The sequence below is a fragment of the Biomphalaria glabrata genome, chromosome 10, assembly GCF_947242115.1.
Source record: "Biomphalaria glabrata chromosome 10, xgBioGlab47.1, whole genome shotgun sequence".
Lineage (NCBI taxonomy): Eukaryota > Metazoa > Mollusca > Gastropoda > Planorbidae > Biomphalaria > Biomphalaria glabrata.
Window position 1 is genome coordinate 29,715,271 of NC_074720.1, and position 25,471 is coordinate 29,740,741.

The 25,471-nt window shown below is 34.0% G+C and overlaps 3 protein-coding genes across 6 annotated transcripts in view; 1 reads left to right on the top strand and 2 right to left on the bottom strand.

Annotated features, from left to right (window-relative positions):
- LOC106066820 (homeodomain-interacting protein kinase 2-like) overlaps positions 1-10,756 on the top strand; it is a 44,407-nt gene extending 33,651 nt beyond the window's left edge. For all 4 annotated transcript variants that reach the window (XM_056044733.1, XM_056044736.1, XM_056044734.1 and 1 more), the window contains 4 exons: positions 3,559-3,872; positions 3,990-4,474; positions 4,859-4,966; positions 5,053-10,756. In XM_056044733.1, coding sequence (XP_055900708.1) covers positions 3,559-3,872; positions 3,990-4,474; positions 4,859-4,966; positions 5,053-5,347 — 1,202 coding nt within the window. In that variant the 3' untranslated portion in view covers positions 5,348-10,756. The remainder of the gene's footprint in view (positions 1-3,558; positions 3,873-3,989; positions 4,475-4,858; positions 4,967-5,052) is intronic.
- Positions 1-25,471, bottom strand: part of LOC106054434 (protein kinase C and casein kinase substrate in neurons protein 3-like) — a 228,999-nt gene that overhangs the window by 117,580 nt on the left and 85,948 nt on the right. The gene's annotated exons all lie outside the window — the stretch shown is intronic.
- Positions 9,390-20,926, bottom strand: LOC106066819 (actin-like protein 6B). Its single transcript, XM_013225909.2, has 14 exons — positions 20,778-20,926; positions 18,944-19,020; positions 18,566-18,734; positions 18,014-18,114; positions 17,805-17,902; positions 16,020-16,114; positions 15,476-15,582; positions 15,272-15,358; positions 14,188-14,249; positions 12,962-13,076; positions 12,777-12,857; positions 12,230-12,325; positions 11,014-11,100; positions 9,390-10,935 (listed from the first exon to the last, which is right to left on the bottom strand). Exons 1-14 carry the CDS (start codon positions 20,800-20,802, stop codon positions 10,855-10,857), a joined length of 1,281 nt encoding a protein of 426 aa, XP_013081363.2. The 5' UTR covers positions 20,803-20,926; the 3' UTR covers positions 9,390-10,854.

The following is a 25,471-nucleotide window of genomic DNA, read 5'->3' on the forward strand; positions in this document are numbered from 1 at the left end:
TTTCTTGACTAAATTTTAAAACTTTGCTCTGTTACTGTGTAGTATATATATAATTGAACACATATATGCATTAACAAAACAATAGGACAACTAGATTTCTAAAAAAATAAAAAAGATTGTGTGTCATGAAAAATTTATTTAGAGAAAAATGGGATTTAAAGTTTGTTTCTTTTTAAGAAATATGAAACATTTGAGCTTCAACAACAATCAAATGTATTTTTTAAAATAAAGTGACCATAGGACAGATAAATTAAAGATAATATAGACAGAAATTATACCATTTTTACAAAAAATGACAACCTTTTCTACCCCCACCACCTGCCACAACCAAACCATTTTTTTTTTACAAAAACAAAGAAAAAAGTATTTATATATCACAACAATTAAATGTTGTTGTTTTTTAAACTAATAGACATCAAGACATAAATAAAACTTAATATTAACAGAAATTATATTATTTTTATTTAAAATGGCAAACCTTTTCACTATCTCCCCTCACCTCGCCATGACAACTTTTTAGAGAAAAAAAAAAGTCTTTAAATACCATCAGCACTTTAATATATTTAAAAAAAAAATGAATGACAACAGAACATATAAGAGAAATAAAATTAACAGAAAGTATACCCTTTTTTACTTCAAATGACTCTATTCTCTCTCTCTCTCTCTCTCTCTCTCCCTCTCTCTCTCTCTCTCTCTCTCTCTCTCTCTCACTCTCACTCTCTCTCTCTCTCTCTCTCTCTCTCTCCCCCCCCCCCCCCTTTTCCTATCTGCTGTGGTCAAACAATTTTTTATAGAGGAAAAAAATGCATACAGGTATTGAATGAAGACTAATTGCAAATTATTTTTTACCATTATTTCTTTAAAAAGACAGATGGACTGACCATTAATAAACAATCAAGTTATATAATTAGTAATTATATATATATATATAGAGAGAGATAGATAGGTAGATAGATATAAAGTCATCCACAAACCTGCTTTTTTATCTTTTCATCGCTTGTTGAACAAGAAAAGTTTACTTTGCAATGGTGTAGAAATGACTATATCTGTTACTGGGGTGGTGGCTGATAATACCTGTTTCAATCTTGCTTCTTTGGAAGTTGCTGCATAGTACTTTCTTGATAGACGAACTGCTGCTGATTGTGTTCATAATAAAGGCATTGACTGGAGGCATGGTTCTAAAATTATAAAGAGAGAAATAAAACATGTCATTAGTTATTATTACTAATTTAAATGTTTCATGAAATGAGACTTGTCTTGATTCAAATCATAATTCAAGTTGTTATTCAGACGTAGACTCTTCTCTTGTTCTAGATTCTATGCAACGTGTAAGCTTCTCTCTTTAGAATCTAGAAGAGTGGATAAAATCTTAACTCTAGAATACCTAGATTGATAAATTGAATTTGATCTAGATGTAAACTAGATTTAGCATCTTGACTTGTAAGTTTCAGAAATGAATATTATCATAACATGTAGCCCAAATCTCCTGAAGGGTTCAAATCTGGGATAATTGAGATGATATTGATAGTCCTGAGATAAGCCTGAGCCAATACCACATGACCAGTCATATATCCAATCTAGGAATCTAGATTAGATTTATATTGCTATCTCATCTACTCTAGATTGTTATGGCTATAATACTTACTAAAAGGCTTCTACTAATACTAGATCTAATAGATAGATTTATTAGTCACTAGTAGTATATAATACTTTATATATATATATATATATATATATATATATATATATATATATATATATATATATATATATATATATATATAATATAATAATAATTAATATGTTATAAATTTTAATTTACTACTAGATCTAGATATAAATCAAAATAGTCTAAACCAATACTCTGAAACCAATTCCAACAAGTAAGCCTACTCTAGAATCTAGATCTAACTTTTCTTTTAGATCTAACCTACTATTACTTTAGTGTTACGTGTAGAACCTAGACCTAGTCTAAGTTTATTGACTAGTAAGCGGATTTGTTTAGAATGGTAGCTCTATCTTCTAGAACTGGATCTAGTCAATCTAGTATTCTAGATCTACGAATACTCTAATAGTTACTAGCAGTACTAGATCTAGTCTTCTAGATTAGAGAAAGGGATTTGTCAAGTCTAGTGACCCATCCCATGATCGCGAAAATTGATAATCTCTACCTCTACTCTAGATATATAGATCTAGACTAGATCTACATCTATTTTCTTTCTGAATCTTAACTATAGTAATCCTATTTGTAAAAAAAAAATATAAGTTTATTGTAATTAATTCTTAATTTGTTTTGTAACGCAAAATTGTTAAAACACAAAAAATGCAGGTGTTAGACTAAGAATTGAGTAATAAACTTTACAGGGATGTTGATACGCACGCTGTGCATTGTGGTCTAAAGTTACCATCCGGTTTCCAAGATGGCCGCCTTGAGACCAACCAAAATAAACGTCTATGTAGTTGACTACCTTTTAGCCAATCAAATGTTACCAAAAACCTTGAGATCTATATCATTTCTCGTGTATAAGTTCTATAATTAGGCTTAGAAAACAATAAAAAAAAATGACGTAGTACACAGTATAATATTGTTATAAACCTGGTAGTGGCACAGATAGGGGTAGTGGTGTGAATGTAGTCAGCCGACGCAAATCGTCCTAGGCCAGCGCTAGACGAGCGGCCAACCGTGACGAGCTGCAACGGTCAGCCGAGACAAGTGTCAACATGACGGTTTGGGAAGGATCGCCGTTGTGAACAGAGCTCAGGAGCGTCACGAGGGATGTAGTCATGTGACGAAGCTAGAAACATCGAGCGATGTTCCGTCCGGTAGGCCAGTAGGGACCCTATATAAAGAGCGGAGGTGTCGCAGTCAAGACGAGGTTAGCAACAGAAGGTTCACGACAGGGGCTCAGAACACGGTCAACTACAGCACAGTTCAACGGTGTGGTTCTGTACGGAGCATTACGACGGTTCAGTGCGGAGTACTGTCAAGTACAGTTGAGACGACTGGCGTCTTGATCTTGGTCTGCGATCGAGTCCGACACAATGAGCCTAGTGTGTGAAGTCAGTCCTGAACTGTTGAACCCAGTGCAAGCCCGGAACGAGACGGAGAGGCCAGTGCAAGAGTTGATACGGCGGTACTGTGTTATCGGAGAGATATTAGTACAGTGGACGTTTTGCCATTTGTACAGTATTGGCTGTTATTTATTCAACTATTAAAGTGTTACGTTACTTTGGAGCACTGAGTTGTCAAGTTCTTTACGTTGGTGGTGTAAAGCGCAGTTTGCAGATAGCCTGGATAGTGAGATTCGTAACAATATATCTACTTATTTACACATATTCTTTCATTTCTCATCAAATATGAAGATAGCATGGGGAACATTATAGACACTGTAATAACTTATCAAAAATATCAAAAAGCATTCAAGATAAACATTTATATATTAGATGAAATGAGGGCTTAAAGGCAAAGCCTATACAACACAATGACTAAGAAAAAAAAAATTTAATTGGGAATGCAATGATCTGTCACCATTTAAATGTTTACTTTTTTTTTTTCAGTTGACGATAGTTATTTGACAGTTGCTGATGGTCATGAGTCTGACAATGACGATGCCCTGACTACAAATGCCCATGGTCTGTTGCTGACATCAGCTAATACATCCAACAGTCTGGCTGCGGGTATAGCAGCTGCAGCCATGCCCTATCCTCCTACCAGCCCCAGCAGTCTTGGTGGCACTAGTAGCAATAGTTCTAGACATGTGCAACAGCATTATCACTTGCACCACCAGCAGCCTCATGTCTTTAATACTAACAATATAAAACATGAGTTGATTGAAAGATTACCTGTCTCTCATAGCATCTTCACTCCTCAGGTAAATAGCTTTCACTTGTTGGTCTTAAATCTTTTTTTTTTTTCACTAGCTCTTTATGTTTGTTTCTTATACTATGTGTACATTCTGAAATGAAGTTATCTAATTGAACTTTTTCAGTCTTTTGGTGGTGCAAGTAGTAGCAGTAGCAGCCTTCCTCACATTCGTCTGTCGGAGGTCAGCTCAAGCTCTTTCTTGCCTCGCAGTAATGTCATGACAACAAGTGCTCACACTAGCAGCAAGCAACATGCTAAAGTAAGCCCATATATTCCTAAACAAGAAATGCTTTCGGCCACTGACAGACATCGATGCCGCTCACCCAAAATGGAGAAACTTACTCCATTTGAACTTGAGTTAAGTTCAGCAGCAGCCCAGGGTAAGCTAGCTTATGTCTCACCTACAGTCAGGGCCATTCCCACTGCTGCTGCCAAGATAGCTATGAGTGTTGGTGGGGGAAGTCTTTCCAGTGGAGGTCAGGCCTTGAGTGCTGCATCCCACTTAAGTGGTCGTGGTAATATGAGGCTTTGTGTCCAGCCAACTAGCAGTCAGCTCTCTCCTGTACAGTTAGGCCAGCCTGTGCTGCTGAATACAGATCTCAGTCACAGGTATGACACTTTTTTTTATGTAGCTTTTTCAGTCATCGATCAATCTTATTTTTACTAACCATTATTGTATAGCCAATTAAATATGAACAATTGATTTTTTATTCTTAAAAATATTTTAGTATATATATGCAGGGCTTTTTTTTTGTGAGTATTCTGCACCTTTTTGAAAAAATTATTACTTTTCTTGTATTTTAACGTATATTATTCATTTTTAGTAGTTAAAAGTTAGGCAATCAACTACTGAGTACCGGCACCTATTTTTTGTACAAAAAAGCACTGTATATGTAATAATTATATTAATTTTTTGTGTGTTTGTGCATATAAACTTAATTTAATCTATTATCTGTATTCTGTGTTATGCTAATATATTTTTTGAAATGTTAGTGATTACAGGCGTGTGGGCCCACTCCATAGCTCTCCATTACATCAGTACTTACTCCCAGCTCATCAGCAAATGACTCTGCCCACTTCTGCTTCAATAACACAGTTTGGGTAAGAACAATTTCATTTATTCGTTTATCATTTTGACAAAACATTGCATCAAGAACAAATTAATTGACAGATATTTCTCTTTTCAGTGCGTTCTCCCCAACTGTTGCACCGCCACCAGCTCACCAGTCACCTCGGCAGCTGCATTACTCCTCTCATCCATTGCCTGCACATATGCATCCTGTTCCAGTGCTTCACCCATCCGGACTCACTCCCACCTATCCAGCACAGATCCACCCACATTATGCAGCCGCTGCAGCTGCTGCAGCTGCTACTGGTCCTGGCTACCTGGCTCCAGCAGCCCAGTCTGCAGCACCACATGGAGTTTATGCCACCTACCAAATCAGCCCAGTCAAGACAAGACAGTTTCAATATTTTGCTTGATAATGTCAATAGTTTGATGGCCATTTAGTTGTTTCCCTTTTACATCAAAATATCTCTGTAGATTTGTATTATCTCCACTATTTCATATTGCTTAGGGTCTACTTTGTTTCGACAAACACATTTACATGCATTTAAATTGTAAAATTGTTAGCTTCTTTTGAAAAAAAAAATTTTGTTCGCTAGAAATCAAATATTGAAGGATTTTTTTTAAATTTTGAATTACTATGTCATTTTGTAGTTGTCTAATACCAAATTATGAATGCACTTATCATCAAGTGGTATATGTTTTTACACGTTAGACTGTTTTGGGCATTTGGATTGAAGATTTAATTTGTTTGAAATGTTACAAGATTTTGTTTTTACATTTTTGGTGGTGGGTGTTGTATTTTGTATTCCTCTCTCTTTATATCTATTTTCTATATATATTTATAGAGTAAACCTGATTGGTGGTTAATTAGTAGTATTATTGTCAGCTTGCTACATTTGTTCTATTTAATTGTTTTGACATCTCTGTAATAACCAATATATGGTGGAGCTTCAGCTTGATTTTGTTTGTGCTATAACAAAGAGAACAAGTTTTTTTTTCCCCTCATTCTCATGGACCAAGAAATTCTTCTTAGTAATCTTATATTTGTATATGTAACATTCATTGTGTTGTATTTTTTAAAAAGAAAAATGCCTTTATATTTTTTTTTCTTATTTTAAACAGATTATTGCATTTTTAAAGATTTTGTTTTCTATTTGCTTATAAGACTTTATTCAATGTTTAGTTAGTCATACATTTTTTCTATGAATTTTTAAACCCATTCATTAGCCAACACCAAGTGTTGTATTGATGTAGTCATATCTATTCTTTTCTGACGGAATTCTTTGGACATCCCATTCTCATCGGACTTGCTCTCATGGCACCACATTTCTACTAGATTGATCTTTTTACAGTTTTGATTTGGTTTATATCATTTTTTTTTTTTTTTACAAACTTATTGGACGGAACTATGACTCTACAAAGCAATTGACTTTATGATTTCTGTGTTTTGTCTCTTGATGAAATGTGTGCTCTTTGCATGATTTTACTACTTTGGCATTTAAATGTATAATTTCAGCACTAACACAGTATGGTTTGGCTGTTTTAGAACCTTGTACAGAGAACAGAAGCAATAGTCCAGATTATTTATTAATGGTGATGTTTTCTATTTCAACTTTATATCCAGCTTATCATTATCAGTCTATTCAGAAAGGAGGGATCATTTAGGGAAGAATGAAGTAGGGTTACCTTTGAAAGGGGGGGGGGGGGGCTAATCATTTTGACATAGGGGAAGGGGATATAGGTGTGGGTTCAGTCAAACATGGAGGCACCGCTCAACTTGTTAGTCTACTGTGTGTGGCACTGGCATTAAACTACCCTTCAAACATTGTTGCTGTCTCTAGCGACAGTGTATGTGTGCCTTGTACTGCCCATTATTTTTTTTTTTTAAGACAGAAATTTGTCCTACTAAAACAAAACACTAACCCATGATTGTGTATATTGTTGAAATGTATGTATATATTTGTATCATAGCCATTTGTTGATTCCAAGTCTGTATCACTTCCTATGTATAGTGACATTTCATCCTAACATCCTCCTGGTCTATCATGGCACATGGATCAGTTTGTTTTATCATACCATACTAAAGAGTCACATTTCCCAGATTTGTATATAGCCTGCACACAGAGATTTCATCTCATTTATCAATAGATGTCTGATTGCTGCTTAAGACTATTTATATCAAATAGGATGATATATTTATATTAAAATATGAAGTCAAGAATGTGTTATATAATTCTGAGTTTCAATAAACTGACACCTCCAGTCTGACAAGATTTTTGTTATTTATGTCAATCATTGTTAATAGAGCTTATCCCTCAGACAGGATTAGAACTGAGTTTGTAAAACTAATACTTCATAGCTTAAAAAAAAATCACTGAAAGAGGTCTTTCCAGTGACATATTATTACAAAGGTTAAGAAATTAACAGTAAATGAACACATTAAGCTATTATTTCAATTTGTCCTAAAAGAAAAAAATTCTTTAGATTTCCCATAGTGACATTACTTTTAAGTTTATGATTATAAATTCTTTTTTTTTTATGTTTAGAAATAAGGTATTGGCTTAAGACCATTGAAATTATGCAGTTTTAGTAACATAACTAAAAAATGAAAATTTAATATAAAAATAATCAGTGTAAACTAAATCATTTTGTCCTCAGGGGCCTTAAGATTAATAGAGCTGTTCAAAAATTACTGACAACACTATTTGAAAGTCTTGATATGGGACCTTTTAAAAGGCAAAGTGAATCTAATTCCTCTCTACACAATAATACTTTGAGTTAGTTGTAGCTATAAAATGTTTCAATACTGCTGGTCAGGATGATAGACGTAGATATGTGAAACAACTGAAAAGTTCTTCTGGCCTATTTATTTGTTACAAATGATCATCCTCATTGACAATACAGTAAGATTAGAAATGTATTGAATGCATTATTTATTTGTATCTATTGATCCCCCTTCCAAGACAGTGTGATGATCATCACATTCCATTGTGTAAGTCTCCCCTAGAAAAAAACAACCAAATTTGTAGTCTAAAACACAATATTACAACAAAATGGCATTGACATATGAACTACTCAAATGTTGAAATGTGAATTATCTAGAGAAATACTTCAGTTTGGTTTGCTAGAATGAAGAAACAGCACAAGTAATTCTAGTTCAAAGCACAGGAGTTCAATACTTTTCTTGCATCATGTTTACATTTTTTTCTTTTAATTTTTTGTTTTGTTTTTAGCTTTAATTTTCCACTTCAATTTTGTTGGCATGACATTTTAATTTTATTTTGTGTTTGGGCTACAGATGTTTGTTTACTCATGGATGTAAATACATATGTTTCCAGTGTGTATCAGCTTGAGTAGTTTTTTATTTTTTTTATTTTAGCTTTTGGATTTACATCCTGTAGATTAGTATTAATTTCATTCTTCTATTTTAATTGAAACATATTTTACTAAGTGAATAGTTTCTATCTGATGGTGCCCATGAAGTCAGTGTAGCAAATTTCTAGTTTATATTGTAAAAAAGCACACAAAAAAAAAAAAAACAGATGGTTTATGCTAGAATGAATTTTCAAGAGTGCTTTCTAGATAGAAAATTGTTTCTTTGTGACCTGACATTTTCTTTTTAGATTTTTCATGATCCCAACCTATTAAAGTTAAAATGATGTACCAAACTCCAATTCCTGCATTTGTAATTTTTTTTCAACTTTATTAAAATTACGTCATGAAACTACTTATTGAATGACACCTATTGGGTATTATTCTGGGCTGATTTCATATATCAAATGTCAAATACATTAATCTGTAGAAATATCAGACTGAATTCCATGGAGTTTAGAATATTTACTGAAGAAATGTGTGTGTACTTAACTTTTATAGCTAACATACTTATCAATGGACAATTGGAGGTAAGCCCTCAACATTGCTTAGACCTATTTGTATTAATTCTTGACACACAAGCTATATCAGTATCAAGCATATGCTGAAGTTAAGATATCTTTTTTCTGAAGGTAAAACAAAAGAATTTTGTCCAGGTAAACCTAATGTTATTGTTTTTACTAATGGTATTTCATGCTTTTAAATATATCTGTTTGCATAAATCGGGTACATATGTCTATTGTATATATTTCTGATCCATTTGTTTTATATTGTAACACTTTTTGACTATTTAATGGATATTAATAATCTTTGTTCAAATATTGCAATGTGCTTTTTTTTTTCCCACTTGTGCAACACCAATTAAGAATATAGTCTTTCCATTTTGGACACTATTGATCCAATGTTATTGTGTGTGTGTGTGTGTGTGTACGTCATATTGTATAGACAGTTCAACTTAAAACTGGTTTATATTGTGCTCATTTAGGATGGGTTCAAGTGTTTTAGTTATATTAGCATCCAATAACCTGTTAATTAACATCTTTTTTTTTTTACTTTTGACAGTTACCATTTTATTGTTTACACACAGTTACAAATTATATTTAACCAGACTTGTCTTTTTTTTTAAAAAAGAATTTAATAATAAACATATATAACAGAACTAGAGTTTGCTTTGCATTAACAGTGATAATTGTGATCCATGCCAATATACAAGTTGTTCTTTATAGCCTTTATTGAATCCCTCTGTACAATATATATATATATCCTGACAGTTGATTGATAATGTCTACTCAGATGTATGGAATATGTTTTTGATGTGCATGCAAATTGGCAATAACCATATTACTGTCATCCTTAAAGACTCCTCATTATGCTCATCTCTTAGACTATTTGTAAGAAAGATACAACACTTTTTGGAATGGATTTTCTTTAAAAACCATGTAATTGTAGTCCATTGGTTTTTCTTTTGCAATTTTTTTTCGTGCATTTGCTATAATTATATATATATATCAATATTCTAAATATATCTGTGTTGTTGGCAGTTATTATGTATAAATAAATTAACATTACTCTAATAGTAGTCATTGTTTCTCCCCCCTTTCCCCATCACTTGGTTTCTGATGGTATTTTTTTTTATTCACAGAACAAAACTATCACTATTTTGTCATTAGACATTTCTTGGTTGAGGTGAACTTGTTTACTATTGTATTCAACTACATTGGTTTGAAACCAGGGGCCTTAAGCTTTGATGTTAACAGTAAGGAAGTCATGTACCAGAAAACACATTCTTTTGATTCCCTGATCTAGTCAGTCTACAGCCACATACAAAGCTGCTGTAAATCAATATGTAAAGAGTCAAAACTGAGTTTAAAGTCAAGTCTGTTTTAAAGACTTCATATCCTTCAGTCAAAAATTGTTTCTTCTTGAGAACTCTAGAAATGATAGGAGTGCTATCTTATCCTGAACTGGTTAGCAAAATGTCTACTAGTAAACTAATGCAGTATTTATGTAATCAGACTTGGGTGAATCATTTTTTTTTTAAATTAGATGTTCTGTTTGGTCTTGTATTTTTTTGTTTTATAATGAACTGAATATATTTTTTTGTTCCATTTCTAAATCAATTTCTTTTCTTTGTGTAGTGATAGTGTAACATTTTATTTTTTGTGTCAGTGTAGTGCAGTGTACCATCTTTCACTCAACTAGATATATTTATTCTCTAGTTGATTGCACTCTCCAGTTTGTATTTTGTTCACTCCTCTTGAACTTTCGGCATTTTTTGTTTGAATGGGAGAGATCTAGTTGAAAACAATCTCCACACTCCCTACCTTCCCAATGTTGTATTTGTGTGTTTGGACATCTGTGTGTGTGTGCCATCATGTTAGAGAATTGAAACAGTTTGGGATCAAAGTATAAAAAAAACACAAATAAAAACAATATTCTTGATCAACAAATCTCAACGATTTTGTATTTTCTTAGAAATTGAAATTTATTCATTACATTTCTTAGTTATGACAATACCAATACAAGAATTACAAAAAAAAAAGCCTGTTTATGGGCACTTCCTTTCAACTATCTGTTTCCCTCCTTCCTCGTACTCTTGTTTGGACACCCACATTTGTTGAAATGCTCCCTGAAATATTAGCACTCAGGCTTAATACAAACTTCTTCAATAGACCAGTCATAATTTAGATAAAATCAATATAATTACCAAAGATGCCAATATTGATCCTCCAATCCAACTACTGAACCTTCGTTCTGAAGAACTTGATGCCGCAATGACCTTTAGCCTCATACTCTGTAAAATAGGATTGACAAATTATTTTTTTTTATAAAAAATCATTAAAATGTGGTAAATGAAATCAAGAGAAGAAAAAGATTACTTTTCTCATGCATGGGGGATATGGTTAAACCTTTATGTTGTCTAGATGTGCGGCCATTATGGTTTTGTTTAAACAACACAAATTTGAAATGCAAGTGACAAAATTTCCAAGCATAGCCTGAGACTTGTGAAGTGGTGATAAATACTGAAATGTCAGTAAATGATTTGTCGTGTCCCCGTATGGCATGGGGCACTCTGGGCGACAATGTAAATCAAAATATAATAAAAGTTATACAAAACCTCTATAAGTAGACCACTAGTGCAGAGTACCTCAAAAATAACATTAGAGACTGGTTTAAAAACACTGAGTGAGACAAGGCTGCCTACTCTCACAAACTCTAAACATCTTCCTAAAGAGGATAATGGAAGATGCTCTCGAGGGCTGTGAAGGTTCTGTAAGCATTGGAGGAAGAAAAATTACTAACTTGCAACATAGATACTCTGGCAGGGACAGAAAAATTAACTGAGTGATGCATATAGACAAGACCTCCGCAGCATATGCAGTCTACAGCAGCACTTGAGAAACTCAAAACAATTTGGACAGACAAATGCATAGCCCTTGACACTAAAATAAGACTGATGTGCTCCCATGTCACAGCCACATTCTTATATGCATGCGAATCTTGGACGTTGACTGCAAATTTCGAGAAGATGATCTTAGCTATGGAACTAGATGCTATAGAAAGATCCTAGGTGTCACTTAACATCACGAATGAAGAGATTAGAAACAGGACTAATAAAGTGATTGGACCCCACAACGACCTGCTAACCACTGTAAAAAAACCCCACTAAAACTCAAACTCTATGGCCACATCACAAGGTCCTCAAGGCTTGCAAAGACCTTCCTTCAGGGAACAGTACCAGGAAGAAGCAGACATCAATGAATGGACAAGCCTGTCATCGAATGAAATGCTGTCCTAGGCAAAGGATAGAGAGGAATGGAGAAAGACGGTTGACAGATTTTGTGTGGTGCCCCAATGGTACAACAGACTAAAGGATAGATGAAGGTGACCTACAAAAGTTGAAAAAAAAAAAAAAAGGTTACCGGTGGCGTCTTAGTGCTTAAATCTCTGTTGAGTCTATCAGTAAAACCTTGCAAAAGAGTATTGCCCCCAACACAAATAACACTGCTGTACAAGCTCTGAAAAATAAAAGGACTAGATGATCATGATAGTAAACGTGCTTTAAAAAATAAAAGTTAATTTTCTATATCTAATGGGACAGTATAAATATCTCTTATTTTCATAATAGGATGCATCCAAAATTTATCTGAAATATTTAACTCAATATTTTTTATAGAACCAGTAATAAAAAAAAATAAATTTAAAAAACCTGAAGTTATTATAACAAAACTTTTGTAAAAAAAATAAATTTTTCAAGCTCATTCATCATGCTTCTTTAAAAAATAAAAAGGAACCAAAACAGAATATGAACACCTACAGAAAATGCAGAAAAACTATTGTACTTATCAGAGGACATTATTTATCAGGTCGCAACTGGGTTTGCGTAGCCATGTGAAACACAGCACTCTTCCTTAATCTTCAAAATCAAAGACATTACCATTATTTATCAATCCTGAAACCTGCACTTACTGGTCTGATGTCAATGTCACACATTCCTACACTAGATGTCACAACATGGCCAACACCAAGCATTGAATTGCCTCCTGATTCCTTAAACATGATTGCATACAGATTTAAACTGACCTAACAATAGTAGCATGAATAAGTATAATGAGTTAAAAATTAAAACAAAGTAACTAGGCGAAAAAGTCTACCTTGATAAATGATGGATCAAATAGTCCTTCACACACTTTAAACCTCTCACTACCAAAATCTTGATTGTAGCCATGAGGAAAATCATAATGGACGGTTGGCATGGAGTCTGCTTGGCTAGACATAAGTCAAAGAGTTCATTACATAATAGATACATTTCTCTTCACCACCCATTTATTTGAAAGTGCCCCCCCCCCCACATCCCCTTGCTTCAGTTGTCTGTGTTCATAGTACACCTATCTCCCCAACATATTTCTACAAAATAGATTTCTAACTTAAAGTCACCATTGCACATTTTATTCATGAAAGAAAATGCTCTGAAAGTTAGGAATGAATACAAAAAAATCTATTAAAATGCATTCATTGTTTACGAGGGGCGGTGACTGAGCCGTAAAGCACTTGGCTTCCAAACCAGGGGTCCCAGGTTTGAATCCTGGTTAAGACTGGGAATTTCAATTTCAGGATTTTTGGGCGCCTATGAGTCCACCCAGCTCTAAAGGGTACCTGACATTGGTTGGGGAAAAGTATGGGCCGTTAATTATTGTGCCGGCCACATTACACCCTTGTTAACCGTAGGCCACAGAAACAGATGGCCTTCATATCATCTGCCCTATAGACCACAAGGTCTGAAAGGGGAACTTTACTTTTTATTCATTGTTTAACTTGTGGAGTGCATTTTCATGACACATTTCATCTGATCTCATCTAGCCTTCAAACTTGTTGTTCGTTTCTTTAAAAAAGCAGCTTTAACTAAAAATTATTCACCACATTGTTTACATACCAGTGTATAGATAAAAGCAATTTAAAAAATCAAACTTCTCCAGACCAAAAATAATTTTTATGAAGTTGAATATCCAGGTTTTGCTTCATTTTATTACAGGAAAAATTGGGAAGGCTTCAACATTTATTTTGATCAGGAGCCTTCCTTTTTGCATCCTCCAATGAAATGACCTGGATTATTATGTCTTCACTGTAATCCCATACTTTTCTGGAAGCTTTTAGTGTTAAATTGACTTTTTCTCCCCCTAGAACACTCTGATAGGGAACCCTTCCACAATTTTGTGATGCCCCTTCCGCCACTCTCTTCCTGAACCCAGCACAGATTTGTTTGGTCCTTCAGTTGTAGCCACACACAACACATTTTTTTGCACTGCTTCCATACCCCCCCCCCCCCTTTTCAAGTCCCCACTGAGAATGACAGTTTTACAAAGTACATATGGTCTACTACCTCTGTTCATAAGGTGAATCTGAAACTTGAACTATTGTAGCAGCAAAATCCTGAAGAACATCCTAAGTAAGATAAAATATTAAGACCAAAATGCAATTAAAAAGAAATATCCTCAAATGAAAATGGGTACATACACAATCAGTAAAAACTAAAGAAATATAAATTTTAATTTACATTTTTTTCCCCTCAAGTGACATTTCAAAATTAATATTGAATCATGACTAGTTCTATTTATAGTTCTATAAAGGTTACAACCAATGCATAAAATCTGTGCATATCACCCAATGACTGGTGATCTTTAACCCATATCTGGCTATGATGATTTAATTACATTGGGAAGGCTCTTATAAGATGCGTAACTAAGGATGAAGAGACTAAGAGAAAGGGGAGGGAATCTGTGAACAAGATCACTAATAGTGTTTGTGGGGAAACAAGATAAAATGAAACTGAAGGTTGTGTCCTCTTGTGAGAATATTTATAACTAGTTTTAAAGAGAAAGATGAAGTAAGAAGCAGAAAGATGCTTATAGTTTAATCAGTTACCAACAGAGTCTAAGACCATAAACATAATCCCACTCTAAAGTGTTTCACAAGTTCAGTCCCCTACTCTTCAATGAAATCTACCTCTTTCCAAATCAGTCTTTACAGTTTGCTTGCTAATTAAGCCACAAAGCAATCCAACCTTTTTCTCTTCATTCTTTCCATGCTTCCTCCTTCCCTTATCTGTCTTCCCACCTCTCTCCCACCCCCTCCAATCACACACATAGATGTAACCTCCTTCAGAAACAAAGTAATGAAAAAATCAAAGAGTGATCAACATTTTAAAATAATTCTTGTAACATTATTTCCATAGATTCATATATGTCTAATAAACTAAAATATGAATATGTATATATCACAATCTAAGATAAATAATCAAAAAATGCTCTAATTTCAGTCTCATGCAAAGTTTTATACCAAGGTTTAAATACACAATGCTTTAACCTACAACCACAATATGCTGTATATCAAAGGTTATTAAGTTAACAAACAAGCTAAATAGTTTATATATCTACTTTACATAAAGTCACTCAATCTAAACCCACCTTGACCATGTAGTTGTGGAAAGATTTGGTCACATTAAGATTTTCTTTTTTCTTCCATTTGGCTGGCTGAGCATCGGCTACAATTTCCTGCAATATATGATCTCTATCTAAGCCAAGAGGGTCTAAAGGTTCAATGTAATAAAAGTATTCTAATGCCTGACAGTAAAACTAGGGCTCTCTTTTCTAAGCCTGAGAGCTGCTTACCTTGCTGGCAATCATATATGGTGGAACTATTTCTATGTCCAATTCTTCCATCAATTTCTTACATTCTGCTGTCACAAAGTCACCAGCAAGAGGAGATTTGACAATATCTTCACAAACAGACAATATTAATGGAGTTAAAAAAAAATTCACAAAAAAGTACAATAAAAAAATCTTTCAAAATTTGGCCTTTAACAAGACTAGATAGTAAACATATCTTTGTAAGTTCTAGACTAGATAGTAAACCTATCTTTGTAAGTTCTAGACTAGATAGTAAACATATCTTTGTAAGTTCTAGACTAGATAGTAAACATATCTTTGTAAGTTCTAGACTAGATAGTAAACATATCTTTGTAAGTTCTAGACTAGATAGTAAACATATCTTTGTAAGTTCGAGACGAGACAGTAAACATTCCATTCATGCTTCTATTTATAGTATATCAGAACATTTTTTTAAAAACTATCCTCCAGATTCCTGGCCAATTAAAGTTAACCCAAAACTGACTTACAACGGCTGATGACATAACAATCATACACTGGTACTTACACTGGCTGATGACATAACCATCATACACTGGTACTGCTGATGTCTGTGTTGCTCCGCTGTCTACTATTAGGGCTGTGGACCTGCCATTGGCAAATCTGACACTCAAGTTAAGATTTTATACTAGTGAGTGAATCATACATACCAATGTGTGGTGATACAAGTTTCTTTAAGTCTTAATTTGCAAAGAATTTAATAACAATATATGTACATAAGGTTAACATTCAACACAAACGAATCCACTAGATGTTTTCCTCTCATTGTTGACAACACACACTCGAGACTGCCTTCCAGTCCACTAACTGTCCAGGTACACTACACTTGACCGTGTGTCACCATTGGCCACACATGCCTTATAGTAACTGTGTCACAACACAATGCTTATTAATATATTCCTAATTATCAAGTGTGTCTTTACTATAATATCTTCACACATTGCTCAATTATGATTTTGATATATAGTGACTGATCACCAGTTTTACAACAGCCTAAATTTCTTATTTAAATGTATGCTTACTCTTTTACACCATCTTGAAACACCTAACTTATGAACACAATTTATAATTACATTTTGTAATAGTAAAATAATTATGTTCTCATTATTTTATAAGAAATATTACCAATACTTTTTCAATAATATATGTGACAAGTAAAATAAAAAATATTTTTTATTAAACAAGACAATCCCTCCTTTATGAAGCTGATGTCTTGCTATTAATAACTAATGAATGACAGATTAAAAAAAAAAAGGAACATATCTACCCTGTACCAATGCCCCCCCCCCCTTCTAGTTATGCTGATGTTTAAAATTTGAGTTTGGTGATCTAGATTCAGGCTTGGAAACATTCAAGACAGTAGTCTACACTAGAATACTGGATCTAGTTAGAGATATGGTATAGTAATTAGGCCCAGCTAATGATTTGTATAAAAAGAACAGTGCTCAAAATGATCCTCTTTAGCAGGAATTTCCACGGTATAGATCTCCAGACAAAATTTAATTGTAAGAAGATTATATTTTGAAAAATTATAACTGTCAAACCAGAGTTTTCCATGTGTGGCCAGTTAATAAGAGTAAAAAAATTGTTACAGCTGTTTTTGAAATCCATGTCCAGGGGGACTTTACTTTTACTACTTACAAAGTTACTTCCCCTGTCAAAGAAGAGTGACATTTGTTTTGCAACTTTTCTCCTCTTCATTTTTTTTTTCAAAGTTTTATTATTATTAGAAATTATTTTTTTTTAAAGAGCTCACTGAACAGCTTCCTTAGGCTGTGAATTTGTTGTTGTCAGCATCTTACAGCAACGCCCTCTTTGGTTTCCATTGTAAGAGATTTGAATTTTATCTTCAAAAGATTTGAACCCTAAGAGCTTAACAGTATCATTCCCTTTATGACTTTGAAAATAGTGCTTTAGAAAGTAAATAATTCTAACACAGTGTGTATTGTCTGAGATAAGAAATGGGAGAAATCAGTTTATGTCCCTCACACAGACTAAGCTACTTGTATCTATACAAATGATCCAGTGGGATCCACTGAACACTCACAATTAGAATATTTTACTTAGATCATTGTCTATGATTTAGAATTGAAGAGCCAGTTGAAGAGGAATGAAATAATTTGGTTTCGTTTTACTAAAAGTAAAACATTTATGTTAAATTGATCCTAAAATAAAGTTGTCTAATTATGAAGGCTTTCTTAAAATAACTCTGTACTGTTTGAAAATGAAAAATTATATAACTGATTGAACATTATGTTGTACCTAATGTCATTGTAACAGTAACCAAGGATACGCTGACAGGACAGGGTTTTTACACAGGAAGAAAGCTGGGACATTGTACTTCTCAAACATAATTTCTGTCAGCTGTTCTCTTTTGGCTTTGGTCACCCACTGTTATAAACAAATATGCACAAGTTACTTACAAAATACAAAACTAAAACAGCATACAATGTCAAAATAAAAACAACCTGTAATGAAAATGTTATTACAAAGAATACTTACAGCGGCTTCAGACATAAGAACAGGGTGGAGATTGGATTCAGATTTGATATTTTTACTGTAAACATAATCCATGACTTTCTCAAATATGTCCCAGTTTTCAACTGCAGAGTTATAAAAAGTACATGCATATTTTTTTTAAATTTCAAGATCAGCTTTGATCTTAATCAATACTAGTACTGATACTGAAGGTTCAAGGTGTTTTACAAATAATAGAGACATAAAAAGAGAATGAAAAAAAAACAAGAAAGTAATTTGTAAAAAAGTAGGTCTTAATGTTCTTTAACATGGTGAAGCCTGTGGTCTAAGTTCCTATCTTTGGTTTGTATACAGAGCAGGCCATCAAGCTGATTGATTTTGAGGTAAAAAATAATCATACAAATCTAGAAGTCAGTGAAAGAGACAAGATCTATGAACTACAAATCAAGCAATTAAATCCCTGAGGTAAAAGGGAATTTCATAACTGGAGATGCATGGATGACAAAGCTTTGGGCCACTTTTTAATATATTCTTACATTCACTTTATGGCCATACGTAAAAAAAAGGATAACTTACTCATGCCATCTTTGAGAAATGTGGTCAGTTCCATGTCTTTCACAGGATGTTTCATGTTCACTGTGTCTATCAAGTATCGTTTAGGTGTCACATTGCTATCACCTCCATTTTCTACATCCATGGAAGCCTCAATATCATCAAGAACACCAACATGAGTTGGAATTTCTGCCTAGAAAAAAAAAAAATTAAGTAAAGAAATAACATGTTGTAGGTCACTTTTTGCTAAAAAAACAAACAAGCAGAAATAGATTTATATATATATTCAATATTTCTAAAATTTATAATAATATATATACTTCTAACTAAAAATATGTTTATTAGTTTTTTTTTAAACAATAAAAAAAAATCATTAAAATAATTATATTACAAATTATTTACTTTTGGTGTATCTTCTCCAGCAAAGCCAGCTCGGAATGAGTAAGAACCAATGTCGAAAACCACAGCACCAACTTCATCTAAAAAAAAAAAAAAAGAAAGAAAAAATGTTTAAAAAACATCTAGATCTACGCAGCCTTTGCTCGGCCCTTAAGCCACAATAGATTCTAATAGTAATCCCTTCAAAATCAATTTAAAATGTAGATCTAGAAATACATATATATATATATCTAGACTAGATCTAGCCTCTAGGTCTGGTTTCAACTTTTTTTAAGAAGAGAATGTTCCAATGAATATCCCATGCTGGCAGATCAAACTTATTAGCCTACTTAACCTTATGGATTTGTTTTGACACTTTTGTTGACTTTTTGGACAAAAGTAAAAGTTTGGAAATTAGCACATGACATGTGCTGTAAAGTGCTGTAATTTAAGAAATGTAACTTCATGTCTTTCTTCAAATTTGACTTATTATTATTAAATTTTAGTTGTTTGAAAGTTGACAAAGTCTACTAAACCAAAACGTTATTGGTTTGTGAAAAAAAAGAATGCTACACCGAGTCAACAATCAGTCAGCAAGTTTTTTGTTTTTACTTTGATTTTTCTGGTAATCTTGCATCCATGGCTTATTTACTCTTTGATTTCAACCAGAAGATCTACTATTAAACGATGCTGTAGATGCTGGTATGTTAAGTCACTAAACCTAGATTCTAGATTAGATTATGATCTAATGTTTAGAAATATAGAATCTAGGGATAAATCTAGTATTAACACCAGCATCACAGATCACAATTTTGTTATTTTCTATATTAAATCTTGTGCAGCCCTTTGATGTTGATTAGGGATCCAGTTATATAAATCTATTTTAATTTTCCACAGATACTGCCTAGTGGGGATCCCTAGAGATTGATAACTTTTGGTAGAAACCCATTTCAAACTTTGACTTCGAGAACTACTACTCAAACAAAGCAAAGTAATAGATAGATATAGATCTATATATTTGTAATAATATATTATATATATATATATATATTTATTTTCTAAGTCTAAGTCTTATCTATATTACATAATGATTATTAAATCAAGTTCTTTGAGTTGGTTGTGTTGTGTGGTGCAGTTTGCAAAGAATCTAGATTCTAAATAGGATGGAGAAACCCACCACCTACCCCTACCGTCCCCCCAAAAAAATCCTTGCTATTCCTTGGCTTTGATATGGATAGGCTTGCCTTGGGCTTGATGATGATCTGAGTCTTAGACTGAGTAGATGTAGACATTTGTGGTACAATAAGTAAATCTATTCAAAATCAAATCTAATAAATTGCTATTCTAGATTGACTAGATTGTCACTAGATCTATCTAGTCTATACAAAAACAATGGCTGCCTGGTCGTGCGGTTTGCGAGCTGGACTGTTGTTCAGATTTATCGACGGTCGAGGGTTCAAACTCTGCCCGCTCCCATCCCCCGTCGTCCTGCGGGAGGATTGGACTAGGAAGTAAACTATCTTCAACTCTGAAGGAACATCAGAAATATGTAAAACATTTTACAACAAACATTTTTTTTTTTACAACAAGTTTATTAAATTTTTATAATGTTAAACCTTGTGGCTTTGGATATCTTGAGTTTAGCAGCAAGGCAATGCTAACCAGCAGCACTGACTTTGTTTTTTCAAATACCGTAAAATAGAATGAGATGATAAAGTCAATGATAAAGTAAGATTGTTACTGATTGCTAGTAAGTTAAGTAAGTAAGGTACCCGTTATCGATAGCCGGCAATTGTGAACTCGATTGTAAACAAAGAGAACTAAACATAATAAAATAAGATTTAGAGTCTAAACCTACCTCCTCCGTAGACCCCACCACTCATTTTCTGTAGACTAGATCTCTAGACTTTGTTTGTAATGTAATCACTTCAAATGCAAAGCACGAGAACTTAGAACTTATCTATTTCGCCAGTTTTTTCGGTAAACAATAGCTTGACTTGACTCAAGTCCTAGATCTAGGTCCTAGGCTATGTAACATCTAAAATCTAAGACTCACTAGCATATATAAAAATGGAGACCTTGCATAGCAAAACAATAATCTATATATATAGGCTAGGTCAGAAGTCTCTATAAGATAGTCTATATTTAGATCTTTTTTTTAGCGGCCCCCGAAAGGGAAAAGACGCTATTAGTTTTGTGTGGAATGTCTGCCCGTCCGTCCGTCCCGTTTAAATCTCGTAAACTAGAAAAGATAGTGAAAATAAAACAGCATAATATTTTAGACCATTTAACCATTGAAAGTTCTGATGCATCGGCTACTTTTTTGTTTTCTGTATGCGAAAAATCTATTTTTTTTTAAATCAGTTTTTTTCATAAAGATACCTCACTTTTACAACTATTAATATTAACAAACACTGGCGGCTTCTTAACAAAGGGAGCCTTTCTGTACCATATTTTCAACACATTTATGCAAATGGTTTTAGATTATTTTTTGTGTGTTACAAATGTATTGCTAAGTTAAGTAAGTTCTGTCATACTAACTACTACATTTACTTATATATTTATAATAATATATATACACACACACACACAGAGACAGACAGACAGACAGACAGAGGGCCGCCGCGAGAGTTGTTTGTAAATGTTTTACATGTTTCGGATGTTCCTTCAGAGTTGAAGATAGTTTACTTCCTAGTCCAAACCTCCCGCAGGACGACGGGGGGTGGGAGCGGGCAGGGTTTGAACCCTCGACCGTTGATAAATCCGAACTACAGTCCAGCGCGAAAACCGCACGACCAGGCAGCCATCCTGCCTGCGTGGCCGCCTGCGTGCGAAATTTTAAAATGCTGCACCCCCCCCCTTTTAATTCTAGAAAAAAAAGTTCATTAAAACTGAGCTGGACTAAATGCGCCCCTTGATATAAATCCATTTTGTAGACCATTCCTTCTCCAGTTGTATCAGCAATTGGGCGAAACTCCAGAAAATTTTAATGTATTTCAACATGAGGTGTATAAGTAATAGGAGCAATAATAAGAGTGATTAGTTCGGTATGAGACCTAGATCTATCTGTAGAATCCATTGTGTGTGTGTGTGTGAAAATATTTGTGTACACAATTTCAAGGATTGTATTTTCTATTACTTGATAAAAGTAATCTATTTATTTAGGTGTTAAAGAAACTATTCGTGGATCCTCTAAACGCGAGACGTTGTCACTAATAATTTGCTCTATAACGGATCACTTGGGCTTCTTTTCAAAATCATACAAAATTGAATGCTTTGTATATCTTACTGTTTTCTTTTCAAGAGCAATTTTTTACATTTCCCTTATATGATCTGCATTAGGCCTATAATGTCTTTTCTAAATTAACATGACTCTAATCATTTACCCCTTTTGTATAAAACAACCAACATGGAACATAGATTACAGAATAAAGTGATCGAAATATAAAAGCCATTGATGGTGCAACATTTGGAACTCTCCCTAAACTTTGATAATGACTATCACGATTGTATTTTGGAGAGATATGCATTGTCTTCACACTCATCTGACATACGCGGATTCTGAGGTGCCTACAAACACCACTAAGACAAAACGAAGAAACTTAGCACTGAACATTTTTCTTGAATTAATACAAAATAAATAATCATAAGTACAAGTCATTTATACAACGACTTGAAATAAAAGACAGTAAGACAGGGTCTCTCACAAATTTCCGGATGCGACCACCTACATGACAAAGTTTTCGTTTAAGCCCTCATTCATTAGAAGCTGGGGATCTATAGGAGCGTAGTAAGTTCACACAGTGAGGTCAGTGAATTTTTAAAGTACATCTATGTCGCGGACCTAATTTTTCCACACACAAGTCGTCACTATAATGAAGTGCATTAGTCGGAAGAAATTCGACAATTCTGAGACAAGAAAATCCGGAAGAATCATATTAGCGGAGACTTTTTTTTTCTTCAAAACGAAAGTGGTCAACACTTGACAAGGTCTTTTTAGAAGATGAAACGACGCCTCTTACTTAAAATATTTTAATTTTTAAAACATTGATAATTATGTATTTTTAATACTATTCAGACATGGATTAATAACTACAATGAAAATAAACATTTTTTTTGCCGCAACCCCCTACTTCTTGTTGGAATCTCATGGGCGTAGCCAGGGGGGGGGTTCTTGGGGTTCAAACCCCCCCCGAAATGAAATCCCCCCCCGCAGGGGGGGGGCGGAATTAAGTGACTGATTTTTGCTTTCATTTTGTTTATTTTAGGTGAGATTTTAATACTAAATCATCACTTACCACAGCACAGCCGTGGCAGTTTTGAGTTAAAAACCCTCTAGCAGGGGGTTTTGAGATTTTAAAAACACCTATCAGGGGGTTTTGAGATACAAATCCCTCTACCAGGGGGCTTTGAGTTTAAAACCCTCTACAGGGGGTTTTGAATTTTAAACCCCCTACCAGAGGTTTTTGCAGTTAAATCCCCCTCTTCTATAAAACAAAACAAAAAAAATGCAAACAACAATCCCCAAATTCCAACAGCACAGTTGAGGAAGATTTTGATTTTAAAACCCCATCCAAAATTTACGATAACCCCATCTTCAATATACAAAAAGCAAATTACACACTCAAAATTCTATGAGCGTAGCCAAAGGGGTTTTGAGTTTAACCCCCTCCCCCTTCCAGTTGGGGTTTGAAGCTAAAAAGTACCTCGTCAATATAAAAAAAAAGCAAATTACACACTATAAAATCTATGAGCGTAGCCAAAGGGGTTTTGAGTTTAAATCCCCCTCCTCCAGATGGCTTTTTCTTTAACGTTTAAAACCCCTCCAGATGGTTTTGAGTTTAAAATTCCCCTACAGAGCGTTTAGAGTTGAAAACCTCTCTCTTCAATATTATTTTAAAGCAAACTACAGTCACCAAATTCTATGATCGTAGCTAAATGGGGTTTTGAATTAAAAACAAAACAAAAAAAAACACAGATATTTTTTAGTTTAAAACCCCTCAACAGATGATTTGACAAAAAAACTTTCCTTTTTGATATAAAATCTAAAGTGAAATACAGGCATGTAGTTCCAAGAGCGTAGTCAAGAAAGGTTACAAATTTCTAACAATGGCTTGGGCTCCATTAATTAAGTGTGAATAGTCTTCTGCCGAAATTGAAAATCATTAAATGTGTCTCAACAAAGATGGCTAAGACAGATTTTAGGAGTCAGTCATAGAGATTGGGTCTAAATCAAAGAAATCATATGCCGAACTGGGAGTCGAATCCTTAGTAAGGTTGTGACAGAGCGTCGCATGAGGTTTTGCGGGACATGTTTTCCGACAAAATGAATTACGCAAAATAAGAGTTGCGGAAACAGCGAGAGGGTCTAAGTCAGTAAGAATAGCACATTAGGTTTTTGAAATAAAACTTTTTAATAGCAAGATAATGCACTGTAGATACCTCAGAATATGCATTTTGTTGGCTTTCAGTACCAGAAATAGTGCTCGGCGGCGGGGCTTCGCCCCGCGCTGGGGGAGCGCTGCGAACTCCCCCAGACCCCCTTGCTAGCAAGGGCGGGGAGTCTACAATAAACAATAAACGTCTTCCGAAAGGGTCAGAATGTAATAAAGATTAATTATGTACACACACACACACATATATTTTTTTTTTTTCGCGGGGGGTGGGGGGTGGGGGTGGGGGGGGGGGGGGGGTCGGGGGGGGATCCCCCCCCCCCCCAAAACCCTCCCCGAAAAAAAATCCTGGCTACGCCCATGTGTTGGATGGTAGTGAATGTGTAGCTTCAAACAGCTAGTACAACTGAACCGATATGGGCGCTTTCTATTTGTAATAAATGAACATTAAATAACTTGAACAAAAGTCTCTTGTGAACAAAAACTCAATAGAACTGTTGTTACAATATACACAAATTTTACTTGCTTAATTAACAGCCATTTAAAATAAAGTGAAAATGTTTAAAACATTGACTTTTTAATGACTAATCTACTTACTGAGCGGGCTATTCGACTAAACACAAAAAAAACAACAACAATATTTATATGTAGTAAGTAGATACTAAGAAGAAAAAAAAATGCGTGTTGACTGATCTGCTTCTGTACGTGTCATTCAAAACAAATACTACAAACAAATCGCGAACATTCAAGGCCAGAAATAAGTGGGCGCCTTAAAAAAACAACAATGGGGATCCATCACGAGCCGCTCTAAATGAAAAAAAAAATAAAGTTTCGATTTTTTTAAAGGTTTTAAAATAAGAATTAGGATTCATATAAAATATTTAAATATTGAACTAATTGTTTTTTTTTTATTAAATTATAATTAAAAAAAAATTAGCCTTGGAATAATGATTTGGCCGCCCCCTAAATTCGGCCGCCTGCGTGCAATGCACACATTGCACAATAGGTAGAGGCGGCCCTGCACACACACACACAAATGTTTACTTTTTTTAAAAGAGAAAAAATCTATTTAGTATGTATAAAGTTGAACATAATTTAAAACAAAAATTAAAAAATAGTTTTTCATATTCTCGCGTGAACCGCCAGCACTTAACTAAAG

Bases quoted from the DNA above. Each gene is read 5' to 3' on its own strand.
- LOC106066819 (XM_013225909.2), bottom strand. From the start codon at position 20,802: ATGAGTGGTGGGGTCTACGGAGGAG. The intron at 18,115-18,565 runs GTAAGTTATCCT...ATAACTCTGCAG, and splicing joins ATTTCTCAAAGATGGCATGA to TTGAAAACTGGGACATATTT. The intron at 12,326-12,776 runs GTAAGTGCAGGT...TTTATTTTTCAG, and splicing joins GTGACATTGACATCAGACCA to AGCTTGTACAGCAGTGTTAT.